At 55.3% G+C, this 15,396-nt stretch overlaps 7 protein-coding genes across 7 annotated transcripts; 3 read left to right on the top strand and 4 right to left on the bottom strand.

Moving 5' to 3' along the window:
- Positions 1–98: 98 nt before the first annotated feature.
- Positions 99–1,100, top strand: BO82DRAFT_328577 (carboxymuconolactone decarboxylase family protein). Its single transcript, XM_025633017.1, has 2 exons — positions 99–205; positions 259–1,100. The coding sequence occupies exon 2, from the start codon at positions 269–271 to the stop codon at positions 899–901; it is 633 nt and encodes a 210-aa protein (XP_025495354.1). The 5' UTR covers positions 99–205; positions 259–268; the 3' UTR covers positions 902–1,100.
- Positions 1,101–1,217: 117 nt separating this feature from the next.
- Positions 1,218–3,774, bottom strand: BO82DRAFT_362062 (putative C6 transcription factor; the record flags this gene model as incomplete). The annotated part of the gene is made up of 4 exons (XM_025636838.1): positions 1,218–1,301; positions 1,356–1,439; positions 1,491–3,101; positions 3,166–3,774. The coding sequence occupies 4 exons, from the start codon at positions 3,772–3,774 to the stop codon at positions 1,218–1,220; spliced, it is 2,388 nt and encodes a 795-aa protein (XP_025495355.1).
- Positions 3,775–4,373: 599 nt separating this feature from the next.
- Positions 4,374–5,711, bottom strand: BO82DRAFT_351499 (zinc-dependent alcohol dehydrogenase family protein). Its single transcript, XM_025634437.1, has 2 exons — positions 5,038–5,711; positions 4,374–4,966 (listed from the first exon to the last, which is right to left on the bottom strand). Exons 1-2 carry the CDS (start codon positions 5,423–5,425, stop codon positions 4,485–4,487), a joined length of 870 nt encoding a protein of 289 aa, XP_025495356.1. The 5' UTR covers positions 5,426–5,711; the 3' UTR covers positions 4,374–4,484.
- Positions 5,712–6,141: 430 nt separating this feature from the next.
- Positions 6,142–7,901, bottom strand: BO82DRAFT_381158 (putative MFS transporter). Its single transcript, XM_025637824.1, has 3 exons — positions 7,598–7,901; positions 7,484–7,546; positions 6,142–7,430 (listed from the first exon to the last, which is right to left on the bottom strand). Exons 1-3 carry the CDS (start codon positions 7,788–7,790, stop codon positions 6,172–6,174), a joined length of 1,515 nt encoding a protein of 504 aa, XP_025495357.1. The 5' UTR covers positions 7,791–7,901; the 3' UTR covers positions 6,142–6,171.
- A 563-nt stretch (positions 7,902–8,464) lies between these two features.
- BO82DRAFT_351501 (glutathione synthase) lies at positions 8,465–10,304 on the bottom strand. Its single transcript, XM_025634438.1, has 2 exons — positions 9,909–10,304; positions 8,465–9,789 (listed from the first exon to the last, which is right to left on the bottom strand). Exons 1-2 carry the CDS (start codon positions 10,208–10,210, stop codon positions 8,541–8,543), a joined length of 1,551 nt encoding a protein of 516 aa, XP_025495358.1. The 5' UTR covers positions 10,211–10,304; the 3' UTR covers positions 8,465–8,540.
- Positions 10,305–10,911: 607 nt separating this feature from the next.
- BO82DRAFT_351502 (sideroflexin family transporter) lies at positions 10,912–12,221 on the top strand (the record flags this gene model as incomplete). The annotated part of the gene is made up of 4 exons (XM_025634439.1): positions 10,912–11,055; positions 11,105–11,238; positions 11,291–11,385; positions 11,457–12,221. Coding segments are annotated over exons 1-4 (840 nt in total), but the record flags the coding sequence as incomplete, so codon positions are not given.
- A 295-nt stretch (positions 12,222–12,516) lies between these two features.
- BO82DRAFT_303347 (AFI1/MesA family protein) lies at positions 12,517–15,381 on the top strand. Its single transcript, XM_025632151.1, has 3 exons — positions 12,517–13,429; positions 13,492–13,552; positions 13,607–15,381. The coding sequence occupies exons 1-3, from the start codon at positions 12,819–12,821 to the stop codon at positions 15,266–15,268; spliced, it is 2,334 nt and encodes a 777-aa protein (XP_025495360.1). The 5' UTR covers positions 12,517–12,818; the 3' UTR covers positions 15,269–15,381.
- Positions 15,382–15,396: the final 15 nt, after the last annotated feature.

Genomic DNA, 15,396 nt, shown 5'->3' on the forward strand with positions numbered 1-15,396 from the left:
CCATCCCAAACCGGTTAGCCCATCAGCTTCATCCTCCCCCGCAATCACCCGCGTTTCCGGGTGGAAAATGCAAGCCCCCGCCATATAACAACACCCGGCGCTACCCTCATCCATCCGCTGCACTTGACTTACTGTCAACTGAATTACCCTCCCCAACCCCAACACCACCTACTCTACCTACAAACACAACCGTTCCAAGAAAACAGTATGCCCTCCCTCCCCCTCCAATTCATCTCGCAACCTAACCCCCCTCCACAGGAAATCCAAGATGCGCCTCCCCTACGCCCCCACCACCCCACCAGCCAACTCCCCCACCAAAGTCAGCGAAATCTACGCCCGGATCGCAGCGCGCCGCTCCCCGCGCCCGCTCATCCCCCTCGACCTCTCCCTGCTGCACTCTCCGCCCGTCGCGGACGGATGGAACAGCTTCCTGGGCGCGATCCGCACGGAAACCGTGATCGACAAGGGGGTGCTGGAGCTAGCCGTGTGCCGGGTGGCGGTGCTGACGGGCGCGGTGTACGAGTGGAATGCGCACGCGCCGCTCGCCCTGAAAGGTGGGGTGCAGGCGGCGGAGTTGCAGGCTGTCCGGGAATTGGCCTCCACGGCGGAGGAGGAGACGCCCGGGGAGGCATTGCGGGCGAGTGCGTTGAGTGGACGGCAGCAGGCTGTTGTGAAGTATGCGGATGAGATGACGTTGAGGGTGTCGGTGAGGGAGGGGACGTTTGCGGCGCTAAGGAGTGAGGAGGCGGGGGGGTTGAGTGATCGCGAGGTGGTGGAGTTGACGACGTGCGTGGCTGGGTATAATTGTGTGGGTCGGGTGTTGGTTGCGCTGGATGTTGGGGAGAATAATGATAAGGAGATGAAGAGTGTGCAGGAGTTGGTGGAGGGGTTGAAGAATTAGATTCTGGTGGGTTAGGGGGGAGGGAGGGAAGGAGGGGTGTATATACGTAACTTGGCTGAAGATATATGATTCATTCTTGTTTCTAGCGGTGTGGTGAGAGGGTGAGTGTTGCCTATGCAGCCTACATGCAGCTAGTAAGTCAACATTGGCAATGGGTAATGCTCAGCGCCATATGGTATATATTTTCATTAGAAGAGAGATTGTGATACTCCCGAAATCCATCATAAGCTTAAGCTAATTAAGAGTGTCATTATTAATGGTATGTATACCCTTTCCCCCCCCCCAACCCGCCCTTTTGAACGCCAGCACCCCAGAACTAAAAGCTGGCAAAGAAATCTCGATCCCACAGCTCCGACACCCCGAAGTCCGCCATGTCAAACAGGTTTCCAAAGTCAAGCGGCTGGAGCACTCGTCAGCATCCTGTCGTGTACACTCCCAAAGCAGGCAAACTTACCGCATCCAGCCCGAATGATGCAGGGTCGAAGGTGTCAACCGGGGCTGTAGCATCGAGCGACGGTAGACCGGTAGCGGTAGCAGGCTACATACAATTAGCAGTTGAAACAATCAGCCTTGCCATTCATCAACTTACCATCACGGAACTGCCCGTCTGATCGCGCACCGCAGCCCATGGCGTCCCGCGCATAATTTGCTCGCACTGCCGCATGCAGACCACGACATCCTGTTCAATCACCTTCTGCGGGTCCTGCCCGTTGATCCGCGCCTTGACAGACGCCAACACCATGGTCAGAAAGAAAAAGGCCTTGCAGCCCTTGCCGCTGGGGCCCATCCGGTTGCCGAAGGTGTCGATCGTCCGCTGCACCGCCTGCAGCATCACCTCCTGCTGCGACCGGACGAGATCATTGAAGGATGTCAACGTACTGGACGGCCCCATCGGCAAGGACTGCGGGAGGCTGAACTCGCACGACTGGAGGTACAACTCCACGCACACCGTCAGGGCCGCGTGGAGGAACTCATCGCGGAACATCCCGCCGCTGAGCTGCGCCAGCTGAGGCAACGCCTGCGCGTCCGTCGAGGGCTCGAGGTAAGAGAGCATCTGCAGCGCCGACTCCAGGCAGATCTTCCGCGAGTAGGAGAACTTCGGCGTGCGGAGGATGCTGAGGGCGAACGGGCGGTTGAGCACGAGAAGCGACCGTCGCATCAGAAACACCAGCATTGACTGTGCGAAGGAAGGATCGTCGCCCACCGGGCCGGACATGGCATTTCCCATGCGATGAAACATGCCGGCTCCCTCTTGCATGGATTGATTGATCTCTTCGCTCAGGCGCAGTGCTTCGTCGTAGCAGAGGGTGAATTTCAGCGTGTTGATGGTTTTGGCGATGTGCACTCGCAGCGGCAGGGTCTGATGCAGTAGAACCTGAAAGGTGCTGCGGGTGAAGGTTCCCAGGTTCTTTGGGACAGGGTCGTCCGTCATGTCTTCTGTGAGTTGAGAGTCGTCAAGGTTCGACGGGGCTTCGCAGTCGAATTCTTCTAGGTCAATATTAGGCGGCATTCCCTTGTCAATTGACGATTGCAAGTCCAGCTCCACAATCGTGGCCCACAGCCGGCGCCGCATCTCGGCCCAGAATTTGGTCATCTTGTGAAATCGATAGGGACTCCGATGCAGGCCCATTGTCATCGCAATACGAATCAGTGAGCCGGAAGAGATCCAAACAATGTCCCCGTCAATGGCGTCCGCTTGGCGTGCAATGAGTATCAGGCACTCGATCTGCAAGATGTTGAAATCAATGGTCGAGCTGACCAGGGTCAAAGCAATCCAGGAGCGGACCCCCGCGATCCATTCGGCTGCCGCATCGTGGAGCTTTTCTCGACCATCGATCTTCGCCGTCGGACTGAGAAAACAACTGCTGGCAGCCATCAAGGCTAGGAGTTTCGCAACAAAGCAACGGTCTCGTGGGCCCGATGCCGTCCAGTAAGCCTCATACTGCTCCAGAAAGGTCGGCACGTGTAAGATGCGGTAGGTCATCTCAAAGGTTGACAGGTACAGGTTCACCAGCTCGTCCGCAACGTGTCGCGGCGGGACCATCTCCTCCAGATTCCAGGACTTGTTGCGAAAAGCCCGTTGGTGATCCTGTCGCTCGCGGGCCCACATTTCACCTTTGAAACTCTTGAAGTTCTTATAGTCCGGATTGCGCTTCAAGCTGCTACGCTGCCCTCTCATGAAGACAGAGACATCGTCGAACTGCATGCGACAAGGTCAGCGACAGTAGATCACGCCAAAATAAAAACATGCGCAGCTCACTTACAAAAGCCAGAGTGACGGCCGAATGGCAGCGTCCGCAGTAGCGCGTCCGACTCTTCTTCCCGCGGAAGCACGATCGCGATGAGAGCTCCTTGACGTCGTCCGTGAGATTCTGGGCCTCTGGGGCGACGACGCGCCCCGCCGCTTCCGACGGAGCGTCATACCCCAGGCTCTCGGGCGTGTGGATGGGACCCGTCTTGGAGAGCGCGGCCTCCAGGAACTGCACCCGATTGCGCAGCTCGTGCAGCTCGTCGGAGCGCGCCTTGGGCTTCGTGATCTTGTTCGCCGCCGACTGCTGATGCTTGGAGTCGAACACATACAACCCGCCGTGCGCGGGGCTGGCGCGACTGGTGGTGGCGGAGGCCCGCGCGCGTTCCGAGGGGGTATTCTCCCCGCGCCGTGCATCGGACCTGGAAGGCTGGTGTCCGACGTAGACGCATTGATCGGGAGTCTTGGACTTGAGGCATTGGCCGCACGGCAGCGCGCGGTCGCATTTCAGCTTGCGGCGCCGACAGATGGTGCAAGACAAGGGCGGTCTGCGTCGCCGGGCGGGCGATTTCGCCGGCGAGGTTGGGCCGGATGGGTCGGGCTGAAGGTGAGGATCTCCATCCATGGCAGTGCTTTGCTGGGCAAAGGGGGTTCAGAAAAGATGAGAGAGAAGTGAGATGAGATGCGAGAGACTAAGCTTGACCCCGCGTGATTGCGCTAACTAGCCCTGGAAAGTCCTTAAGTATCTCCGTCAACAAACGGACTGCAGTAGTGAGCTGTCAGTCTCCAAACAGAGGATAAGCTCCGATGGATGTTGTCGACGGACATCCTCTATGTCAACATGAGTCAATGCGTTTGATCGATCTGCACCACTGTTTCTTAACCAAGCTTGGCGCGTTTTCTGGTGGATGGAACTAAATGTTCGATGATGATGATGATGAGAAATCGAGCCAGCGCAGACAGAAAGTCGTTTGCTCGCAGGTTTCGGAGTTGCCGCACTCAGCATCTCCGAGGGGCCGTCGGACTTACCTTGTTCGGTTAGCGCAGTGCCATAAGGCTGTATGCATCGCTGCCAGATGAATGTGAACACTTTTGACTCGCGCATAACTTATATCGTACAGCATATTCGAAGACTACAGCTGCTCGGAAACATGTTGCAGGTGCAATTCGAAGTTTTCCTACAGACAGCAAGCTAGAACGTCGCGATTTTGCTAGTTCCAAACCCCCGTCGATAATCCTACTCATACACGCACTCCTTAGGCAACCGTAAACCTGCAAAGCTAGTATAAACTCACAATCCTACACGACCCTCATCCCCATCATATATACAACCCCTCATTGAGACGCCCCGGCAACATCAATCACGACCTTGCCAAAGTGCGCACCACTCTCCACAAACTCGAAAGCCTCCCGGGCTTGCGCAAACCCAAACACGCGGTTCACGACCGGTCGAATCTGGTGCTTCTCGTAGAACTCCACCATCCTCTCAAACTCATCCCGGGGCCCATTGATGATCCCCTGCAGCGTCACATTCCGCCGGAGCGTCAACAGGTTGACGTTGACGCGATCCTCAGGCTCATCCATTTTCCCCGAGACGTAACCGATGCAGTTGATCAACCCGCCAAAGGCGATGCACTCGAAGCTCTTGCGCAGCGTCTTCGCGCCACCGGTCTCAAGGATGATGTCCACGCCATTCCCCTCGGTGAAGCGATTGACCTCCTCCTCCCAGTCGGGCGTGGTCCGGTAGTTGATCGTATAATCCGCTCCGAGGGCTTTAGCTTGTTCGAGCTTGGCATCCGACGAGGAGGTCACAATAACTAAGGGTGGCACAGTTAGCATACGCCCTACCCACCACCCATCGAGACCAAGAAAAGCTGCGCAAACTCACCTCGAGCTCCCCACGCCTTTGCAATCTGCAACCCCGCAATCGCCACCCCACCCGTCCCCTGCACCAACACGACCTTCCGGCTCACATCCTCCCCCTTCTCCACCACCGCCCGCAAGCGACCCTGCACACTCATCCACGCCGTGACGCTGGCGATCGGCAGCGTGGCGCCCTCGGCATCCCGCATGTACTGCGGAGCCTTGACCAGCGCCTGCTCGGGGAAGACGCGGTGCGTCGCCAGCACGCCGGGGAGCGGGTGGCCCATACCCCTGGCGAGCATCTGCGGCGTGACCTGGCCCGTGAGGTGATCCGGCAGGAAAGTCGAGAGGACGCGGTCGCCGACGCGCCAGCGCGAGACCGATGGACCGACCTGCGTGACGACGCCGCTCATATCTGAGCAGGGGACCGTCGCGGGCGTCTCCTGGGTGACCGATTTGTGGTGGTTGTATTCGCCCTTCGTTACTGCTCGTCGAGGGGCATGGTTAGGGGGCGGTGTTGTCTCTAGATTAACGCTATAAAGGAGCCAAAATTGGAGGAATGCTCACCCTCAATGTCGCGGTAATTGAGCGAGACCGCATGGATCTCGACGAGGACTTCATTGGGGCCTGGCGTGGGTTGCGGGGCGGTGGTCTGGCGCAGGCTGGCCAGGCCCGTTAGGGGGGTGGTCCATTGTTGGATGCTCATTTTGAGTTACACGCTGATTTTGATTGAGGTTCTCTAGAAAGAAAAAGCCTGAAGTAGGAAGCCGAAGAGCAGATATTAAAGAGAATTAGGAAAAGAAGGCAACAGAAACAGTTACGTTACCCTAGAACTCCCTATAAGTCGATGTCATAAGGCCCCACTGTCCGCAAATTATTAATCAACGGTTACGGTTACTGTTCCTGCCGGGTGGAGCTTATTTGGGAGGGTTTGGTTGAAGGGAAAATTCCCCAAATTGGGGTACAGAGACCCTGCATATCGGCTTTTATGCTCAGATTGAATTTCTCAGTGCTATTTGTGGGTCGCTTTCCCAATTCCTACGATGTGATATTCTGGAGTCGCAGGTGATATTGTCATGTGCATAACTTCATGTTTTCATTATGTTCAGCTAAACTAAAACTTCGAGGTGACAGAATAAAAAGAGTTTTTTTTTTTTTTTCACAAGAACCACCGAAACTCGACGGCGGCCGGTCCATCCCTCAACCGTTCGGTGGGCACATCCTGCGCCCGCATCTTGACGCCCTCGCGGGCGTCGCGGCGGCGATTGTCCACCCACATGAAGATGCCCAACGAGGCCGCCAGGACGGCGCCCGTCGCCCCGAACGCCGCGATGGTGACCAGCGCCGGCATGTACTTGGGCTTATCCTGGGCGCGGAAGACGTTGCTGGCGACGAGCCCCATCAGGTTGGCCAGCGGCACGCCGATGCTGGTGAGCAGGACGCGGCGGCCCTCGTGGGCGACGTTGTTGTTGTACCAAGTGCTGAGCAGGACGCTGGGGGCGGAGGTGCCCCAGGTCATCATGAAGGTGGCAAAGTACGCCACGTGAATCTGGGCCTCGACGTCGGTGATGGAGGCGTAGATCATGAAGCCCGTGAAGGTGAGCAGGAACCCCAGCACGATGAAGGGGGAGCGCAGGCGGGCGGCGTCGGAGGCAAACGCCAGCACAAGCAGCATTGCGGCACCCGTCACGTTCGGGGCCACCGTGTAGAGGTTGGTCTTCACGGTGGAGTAGCCGAGGCGCTGGATGATCTGTGGCATGAAAAGGGAAACACCCTGCAGCGGGACGCCCAGGCAGATTTCAATGCCGAGGAAGGCGTAGGTCGACGGGTGCCGGAAGATCTTCAGCGCGTCGCGGAGATTGAACTCTTCGTTCACGACGGCGGACGAGTCGACTTGGATGCGGTGATAGGCCAATGCTTTCTCCTCGGGACTCAGGAACGTGGCCTCGCTGGCGGAGCGTGGGAGGTACCAGAATGCGAAGCAGGAGAATAGGACCGTCACGCTGCCTTCGATGATGAAGAGGTACCGCCAGTTCGGGATGGTCGAGTTCTTGATCTGGAAGACCCCGAACGCGATGAGCCCCGAGAAGGCGTTCGCAATATTCGAGGCGGCGTAGAAGATGGCGAGGCGGCGGGCGAGCTCGCCGCGGCGGTAGAAGGTTGTCAGGTAGTAGATGACCAGAGGGAAGAAAGCCGCTTCAGACATTCCCAGGAACCAGCGCAGCGTGAACATGCCGCCAAAATTTCTGGCTGCGGAGGAGAGCAGCGTGAACGAGCCGAAGCTGAACATGAGGACGGGCAGGACCCGGGCTGGGCTGAAGCGCTTGCCCAGCATGGCAAAGGGCGGCGCGAAAATCACATAAGGTACGTAGAAGATGGAGAGCAGCAGGTTGTACTGATTCGGCTTGAAGTGCAGGTCTATACCCATCAGTACAAGTGTCTCCTATCTGAGTCAAAGAATGGTCCCCTACCAGTACTCATGCCATCCGTTTCGGCGTTACTGAGGTTGCCTTTGTCTAACGCATTGAAAAGATCTGGATCATACATCAGTGGGCGCCGCCTATAACTAGGGCTGATTGACCTACACATCAAAGCCAACACTGGCAGTAAACGCAGGTCAAATTTACGGCACAGATGCCTCTCTGCCTGGTGGTCTGTGACCCGGACGACATCCTCGATGATTCCCGTTTCAGTGGTGTAGTGGCTCGCCTTCACAGGTTCATCATGAACCGAGCTCGTCTTGGTGTCATGTGGACTCAAGCTGGAGCTGGATGCCATTATACTTCAGCCAGACGGGAGTTTGAGAATGAGGGAGTGACAGAACGTGCAAGAATGAGGGAATCGAAGAGTGGAAAGAAGGGGGGAGAAGTTAGACGAGGTATGAGCCCGGATAGTAGAGACGCAAGGGATCGGTTTCTTTTGAGGAAACGGCGTCATCGACCCCCGGTTTATACCAGAACCTTAGCATAGTATGTAACCCACGGCTTATCAGCTGCCAAGGCAGACAACGGATAAGATGTCACATTGGAAATGACCCAAGCTCAATCTTCCCAGGGTTTCTCCGCATATTGGCTGGCTGGATGCAGTCAGGTTGCATCGTCGCGGCGGGCTTATCAGTTGCTAGCTTATCAGTCAGTCAGTAGTAGTTAATCAGTCCTCCTCTCTCCCGCCAAGTACGGCACAACCCTTGTCGATCTGCGATAACGGGCGTATTCGGACCCCTTTATCAGGATCCCTGCAACTCGTGCTCGTGGTAAATTAATCGCTAATGAAGATTGACTAATTTGCAAGTCAAATTGATCTGGAGGCCGCAATCACAATAAATTGGATCATAGACTATGGAGCACACGGTAGATTCAGTGGGGCTATCGAAATCTCTAAGGTTGCAACGGGCCCCGTGTGAATTCCCCGCAAAGATCAGCGCCGACGTCACTACAAATCCCTTATTAGTGCGTAGTATGGATCGGTGATTGGGGCCAGTGACAATGGGAATTCATAATGGTCTACATAGTCTAGTCGAGAATTAATCTAGTACAGAACAATGCTGTCTAAGCTGGAGAAACCCGTCGCGACACCCCCCTCATTGACATCTCTCGCCTTGGTCCTCATCAGCCACCCACCTTGCTCGTTCTGCACGATGTTACCATTGGCCTGATCCCACAGAATAGTGCCATAGACACCCAGCTCCCCGATAACATGTCCACTGAGCACCTCCCCATCACTACGGAGCGCCACGTTCTTAGCCTCGGCAGGTGGATGAATCAGCTCCATGAGGATCCACCGCTTCCATTCGGTCTCGGGAATCGACCGCAGAAATTCAGGAATAGCATCCTTGTACACATTGTTCCCACCGCCCTCCCGCTGTGGCTTCAAAACATGGTTCATGGCAGTTTCGAGGTTCAGAGCGAGCTTCTGCCCGCGGCCAGTGGACGAAAGGTCATATTGCGGGGCGAAAGTCGCTCTGACTCTCGTGATCGTGGCATCATCAGTGCCGGAAAGAAACTTGGCCAGGTGATCTGGTCCTTCCTGTTCGGCCAGAACCTGTTGGACGATCTTGCATCCAGCGAGTTGGTTGAGCACGGTGGGGCATTTGATAGCTGCAGAGCGCTCGAGGTGTGTCCGTGCTTGCCAATCACGCTCAGACCTGTAGTCGGTGGGTGCGTAGAAGCAACGGAGGTAGGCAGTCGTCACTTCAAACTGGGTACCACTAGAGTGCGGAGGCTGGTAGATAAGTGGCCTCGAGGGGTTCGAGTCGTGGATAAATGTGTGATCGAGGATCTCGGAGCTGAGGACACGGAAGACGGGGATTTTGTGAGTCTTGGTCAATTCCCGGGAAAGAGCCAGTTGATCGAAAATATTCCTCTCGTTTTCCTGGACGAGGAAGAGAATGCAGGTGGGAAGAGCTGGGGTGGACTTGGAGGGTCCGTAGGCTACGTGGGCTGCAGCCAGACCTGCAGCCAGGGTCTCCACGGCAGGATTCTCGGGGGGTTGATTATTGTCCAGCAAAGGATGGGACGGATAGGCGATGGGGTGGCCTGGTGGGGAGTTGAGGAGCTCAGTGTGCAGAGATGTCACCAGTGATGACAAGCCGCCAAAGGACGACGAAATTGTGTTGAACTCGACCTGTTTCAGGCTAGGAGAGCTTGCATCGGACGGGGTATGGGCCATGTAGTCAGAACGGTAGAGGCCGAGCGACAAGTTTTGGGTATAGCCCTCTTTCTTGACTGCCAGATGGACTTTCCAGAGGTTGGAGATGAAATCGTCGACGTCAATCAGACTACATGCAGGTATGTTTAGTTGGGGTCATTTCGAATGCCAGAACACTGCCATTTTCGCATGTGCGCAGAAATATGGGGTGCCAATCTCATTCAAGGAGAAGTAGAAGCAGGCTCTTACTCTTCCATGATCTTCCCAATCCAGTCTTCGTCACATGTGATCGCAGCGTAGAGTTGGTTGTATACGGTCTGAAGAGCTCTTGCTTCTTCAAAGCAAGCCTTAGGGAAAAGACTAGGGAACAGGGTCACTGGCGCATTGGTCGCCAGCACTCCTTGAGGGTCATTCTCCTTTGCGACGAAGGTCGGCGAGGGCCGGACGACGAGGCCATTTTGCGTGGCCCAGTCCTTAATTGTTTTCACCAGGAACTCCTTCTGTGCGGAATCCAGAGGTGGAGGATAGCTAAGGTAAATTGATTCTGTCATGGTCAAGAAGTGCGATAGTGAGCAAGCATATAAGGAGGAGAACAAGCAGTCAATTGATCTTCAACTGCTGTTTGAATTGAGGATATTGGGGATTTGGAATGGCTTCAGTCTTCCGCGGGCAAAGGCACTGAGGGGCAATCTGAGGGGCATTATTAAGCAATGTGGGGAGATTGGTACCGCCTTCTACACCGCTAAGCGCGGAAAGCAGAAACTGGCGGCAATATCACCAGCCGTGCCTGGATTTTAGCAACCACCACCCGATGGCGGCGTTGTCGGTAATATGGTTGATCACCAGCCAGATAAAGACATTGTGCAACTAGAAATTCAACGCGAAGACGGTCTCCATTCAGCGGCGGGCTGCCTGAGCTTGATGATGTCGAGTCCAATAGTTTGACGACAGAATATATAAGATCTAGTGATCGACTGCGCTATGGTCCAATCCAGTATTATGTTATTATGAGTATGTATATTAAGACCGCCTGCCGTTCAGCTTTCATGATGAATCTCAACTGGAATCGAAATTAAGGTTTGCGGTGGCAAGATGTTCCTGGGCGACATCGGCAAATCACAACCCCATGTTAGATGGGTCTAGTGCTTATCGGCTCACCGCCCGGCATTGCACGTGAGTATCCTCGGCCCGGTAGTGATTTTCGCGCCTTTCAGGGACAAATCCCCAACATTTCTTTTCTCTCTCCGAGGCCCTTCTTCTTACCTGCTTGTCCAGCATCTTCGTGGTTCAACATGTCAACCTCCCTTCCTGGCAACCGGGACCTCCCATCATCCCAGTATGATCTATCCACATACTGGGGTCGCGTGCGCCATGCGGCTGACCTTTCCGACCCGCGGTGAGTGAGGGTTGCCCCCCGACAAGCGGTCAATAACTGACGAGCGTAGGATGATGTTCGTCTCTTCTGCTGGACTAGACAAGGCCAAACAATTGGTTTCCGCCTACAGGCAGAATCATGTCCCTGCCATGACGTCCGAATTATGGCACGCTAAGAAGGTGGTCGACTCGACATTGCACCCTGGTAGCTACCCCTCTTCGTCATTCCTTCGCAGAAGTTCAATTGACCGATCTAGACACCGGCGAGCCGGTCTTCCTCCCCTTCCGCATGTCCAGCTATGTCCTGTCCAACCTGGTCGTCACTGCGGGTATGCTTACGCCCGGCCTTCAGGTGCGTTTACTCTCTGTCCCCTAATGCTAGCTTACCCCCGCCTTCTGACTCATCGGCATCCGATTGTCTAGACCACCGGCACCCTTCTCTGGCAGATCGCCAACCAGTCTCTTAACGTCGCCATCAACAACGCCAATGCCAACAAATCGACCCCGCTTTCTTATTCTCAGATGGCTAAATCCTACCTCATGGCCGTTTCCGCATCCTGCTCCGTCGCTCTCGGTCTCAACGCCCTCGTTCCTCGTCTCAAGGGCGTCTCCCCTAACACCAAGCTCCTCCTCGGTCGTCTAGTCCCATTCGCAGCTGTCTCCAGTGCCAGTGCGCTGAACGTCTTCCTCATGAGAGGTGAGGAGATTCGCCAGGGTATCGACGTGTACCCTGTCTTATCTGAGGCCGAAAAGAAGAAGCGGGAGGAAACCGGCGAGCCTGTGCAGAGCCTGGGTAAGAGTAAGATGGCTGCAACGATTGCGGTCGGAGAGACGGCTATTAGTCGAGTGCTGAACGCCACACCGATCATGGTTGTGCCGCCGTTGGTGCTGGTCAAGTTGGAGAAGACTGCGTGGCTGCAGGCGAGGCCGAAGATGGTGCTGCCGATCAATCTGGCATTGATCCTAGGCACCTCGTTGTTCGCACTGCCACTGGCGCTGGGTGCATTCCCTCAGCGACAGTTGATCAGTGCGAAGAACCTGGAAGAGGAGTTCTGGGGTCAGGGAGGTCAGGATGGGATGGTGGAGTTCAACCGTGGAATGTAAATCTGATCCGCGGGGGTGAAAATTGCATATAGACTAGAATTAGAGATATACTGCACGTACAAGTGTTATGAACATGATACCATCGCAATCCGGCCTCTGCATTCACATATGCATAAATCTGAAGACAAGACAAATACTCCCAAAGTCATGGAAGATCAAAAGCAAGCCATGAATTGACTCAACGATTGATGGGATGGATGGGGGGACAACAAACAAACAGTGCAAACAGCTTCTTGCTTGTCCGCCTGGCAGTTGGAGTGTCTCCGAGATCGTCACATGCGAGAAGCCACTACACTACACTAACTTACACTGTAACTCCGCTTTTCCCCCCCCCTTTCCTTTCTGCCCCCTGAGTTTCTTCCGCGTCCCGCGCATGATTCTATCCCCAACGCTTGTTTACTCGTTCCCTGTCAATCTAGCCTCCTCCCGACTCCTCAATTGATTGTCGCATTTCTGCACTTTTCTTTGACAACCCTAGTTTCTTCCCCTGGTGGCCAGGGCTTAGGGGATATGCCCCCTCTCTGCCGACTTCATTGAAGCTAAGCAGCGGTCGGTCGCCGCCGTGCTTCCTTCACCTGCCGGTTGTCCACCCGAGGCGGCCACGACGACTTTACGCTCACGCTCGGCCTCGCACCACCTCGCTCTTGTGCCTGCTCCTTTCTTGATCATCCGACTTCGAAAATGAGCATCTCCTTACCCTACCGATCAGCCGACGATGCAGGCAATGGCCTCCCCCGACTCTCACCCGCCCCTTCCCTACTTCACCACCGCACGCCCAGCAGCTCTCGCACATCTCTCCGCCAACCGTCGATAGCCAATGTTCCAGCCACTGCCGCCTTATTCCCCAAGCCGCGCCGATGCAAATCGCAGTACCCCCGGGACTCCTCAGAGCGGCATGTAGAGTACATCCTTGTGGCCTCTTTCCATATCGATCGCGGTCCGATCATGGAGCATCAGTATCCGACCGCGATCAGTGGAGATGAGAGCATGCTAGCGGAACTTATGCTGCCTGATCAAACACATGTACGAAGCCAGGATTGGACGATATTCTTCCTGCATAAGGACACAAGCGCAGATGCCGACGATGATGCCTCAGTATCCAGCAAGAAGCAAAAGAAGAAGGGAAAGCGCAGGGCTGCAGATGACGCTCAGTCGGGTCAAGGGGACAGTCGGGAGAACGATGAATCAATGGAGGAGGATAGCAGTGACGATGAGGAGGAAGGAGGTGAAGGCCCTCCTCTGATGTATGTGCTCAACCTGGTCAATACGAAACAAGACAACACAGTGAAGCGGTATGTGAACGCATTTCTTCGTTCCTTTTTGTGGATAAGGTACGGATATTGAACAACCACAGCGGCGCAGTCGTGAAGGCTATGGCAATCTGTACGCGACATTCTTTCCTTCATATCTACAAAGTGGGTCGCCTCCCAGTCAAGAATAGGTCACAGTTGCGCTGACACAATTTACAGCCATTGTTGTTGCTAGCCCTGGAGGACTACTTCAAGAATCCATATCCCGAAACTCTCGCCACGTTATACAATGCTGTCAACAGCATGGATTTGTCCCTGATGCCGAGGCTATCACTTCTGGAAAGACAGATTCTGCAGGCAAGCAATTGCAAAGATATGTTCATCGAGAAATTCGAACAAATGATACACCAACGGTCCATAGAAGATGGCGCTCCGCCAGATGACGAGGACGATCCGCCGTCGCCGAAACGTCAGGCTCCCCTTCAATATACTCTTCCACGCGACACCCACGAATTCGAATCTAAGGTTGTCTATAACGAGATCCCTATTCCGGTCAAAATCCCCACGGTCATTTGGCCGGAGACCGTGGGCGACTTTTCCCTGATCAAGCTTATCCAAACCTTCTCCGCTCCACACAACACTTCACCTCAAGCCTTCCCCGTCCACCCGCATCTGACTACTAGCGGCCCCTTCACGCATCCTATCATTGTCCTAGTCAATGCCATGCTTACTCAAAAGAGAGTAATATTCTTGGGTCATAATCGGCCGTCAGGTGAGGTAGCTGAAGCGGTGCTTGCCGCGTGTGCGATTGCATCGGGCGGTGTATTGCGAGGCTTCACGCGACACGCCTTCCCTTACACAGATCTGACCAAGATCGATGATCTATTGAGGGTACCTGGGTTCATCGCCGGCGTCACAAACCCAACCTTCGCCAACCATCCGGAGTGGTGGGATCTACTTTGCGATCTTCCGACCGGTCGAATGAAGATCAGTAGCTATGTCGAGCCTGCGCCAGTGACGGAGGGATTACTATACTTCCAGCAACAGGCCTCATTACATCATTATCCTTCTAGCTCAAATACCGACCCCAGCGGGGACAATGTCTTTATGGAAGAGATCCAGCGAAGCATCACAAACCGTTATGGCGAGAACGCGATCCGGGCCAAATGGAGGGCGTACATCATGAAATTCACCCAAGTGGCCGCCGCTTTCGAGGAAATGGTCTACGGCGCATCGAATCTCTTCATCATTGGACCCAACGAAGAGCTTTCGCCAGAGAGTCCGAGCGGCGTTCAGGCTGACCCGCTGGATCCGACCACCCTCCGCGGCCATGGCTATGTCTGGTCCGATGAGGGCGCCAAGCAACGGGAGCTGCTCGCCTCAGTCTCGCGCATCGAAGGATGGCGGACCACACGATCCTACTATTCGTTCATCCAAGACATCGCCGCAATGTACTATCCGGCCCGACCTATTCTGAAACCCGACCTACACCATCACCACAGCCGACTCCGCGCTCTGCGACTCTCCGCTGCCGACTCCGGCGCCATCTACATCGCATTCGCGCACGCCGTCAAGGATTACGCGGGCATCTGCCAGCTCTTGACCATCACCCCCGAGAACCAAGCTGGACTCTTCTACCTCAGCATGGGACTCTTCCACCCCTACCCACCAGTCCGCGAGGCGACCGTCGACCTGCTCGAGCGGATTGCTGCCCATCCTGCGGGGCGACATTTCTGGGCGCAGCTCAACCGGTTTGCGAAACTGGCGTTCTTCCGCATTAAACGCGACCGCGACGCCTTAGCACAGAGCCCCGCGGGGTTAGGCACCGGGTCCTTTGGCCCGCGGAGCTTAGTAGGCGTTGCGATGGGAGACACTGCATGATTTTGTGTCCTTCGCAGACCTACATGTAATTTTGGGCCTTCCCCGTATTCATGTCACGACCTTTGTATCCAACCCTTGTATATGTAGCTATGTCCAATTAGCTTATTTTCCTCCCCAACCCTTCCCAG

This window comes from Aspergillus uvarum (genome assembly GCF_003184745.1).
Source record: "Aspergillus uvarum CBS 121591 unplaced genomic scaffold BO82scaffold_8, whole genome shotgun sequence".
NCBI lineage: Eukaryota > Fungi > Ascomycota > Eurotiomycetes > Eurotiales > Aspergillaceae > Aspergillus > Aspergillus uvarum.

Excerpts from the sequence above, each read along its gene's own strand:
- BO82DRAFT_328577 (XM_025633017.1), top strand. The coding sequence starts at position 269 with ATGCGCCTCCCCTACGCCCCCACCACCCCACCAGCCAACTCCCCCACC.
- BO82DRAFT_351499 (XM_025634437.1), bottom strand. The coding sequence starts at position 5,425 with ATGAGCGGCGTCGTCACGCAGGTCGGTCCATCGGTCTCGCGCTGGCGC. Across the intron at positions 4,967-5,037 it reads AAAGGCGTGGGGAGCTCGAG|TTATTGTGACCTCCTCGTCG; the intron begins GTGAGTTTGCGC and ends TGCCACCCTTAG.
- BO82DRAFT_381158 (XM_025637824.1), bottom strand. The coding sequence starts at position 7,790 with ATGGCATCCAGCTCCAGCTTGAGTCCACATGACACCAAGACGAGCTCG. Across the intron at positions 7,547-7,597 it reads GCCAGTGTTGGCTTTGATGT|ATCTTTTCAATGCGTTAGAC; the intron begins GTAGGTCAATCA and ends TGTATGATCCAG. Across the intron at positions 7,431-7,483 it reads AACGGATGGCATGAGTACTG|ACCTGCACTTCAAGCCGAAT; the intron begins GTAGGGGACCAT and ends TGATGGGTATAG.
- BO82DRAFT_351501 (XM_025634438.1), bottom strand. The coding sequence starts at position 10,210 with ATGACAGAATCAATTTACCTTAGCTATCCTCCACCTCTGGATTCCGCA. Across the intron at positions 9,790-9,908 it reads ATTGGGAAGATCATGGAAGA|TCTGATTGACGTCGACGATT; the intron begins GTAAGAGCCTGC and ends ACCTGCATGTAG.
- BO82DRAFT_303347 (XM_025632151.1), top strand. The coding sequence starts at position 12,819 with ATGAGCATCTCCTTACCCTACCGATCAGCCGACGATGCAGGCAATGGC. Across the intron at positions 13,430-13,491 it reads CAAGACAACACAGTGAAGCG|CGGCGCAGTCGTGAAGGCTA; the intron begins GTATGTGAACGC and ends GAACAACCACAG. Across the intron at positions 13,553-13,606 it reads CTTTCCTTCATATCTACAAA|CCATTGTTGTTGCTAGCCCT; the intron begins GTGGGTCGCCTC and ends CACAATTTACAG.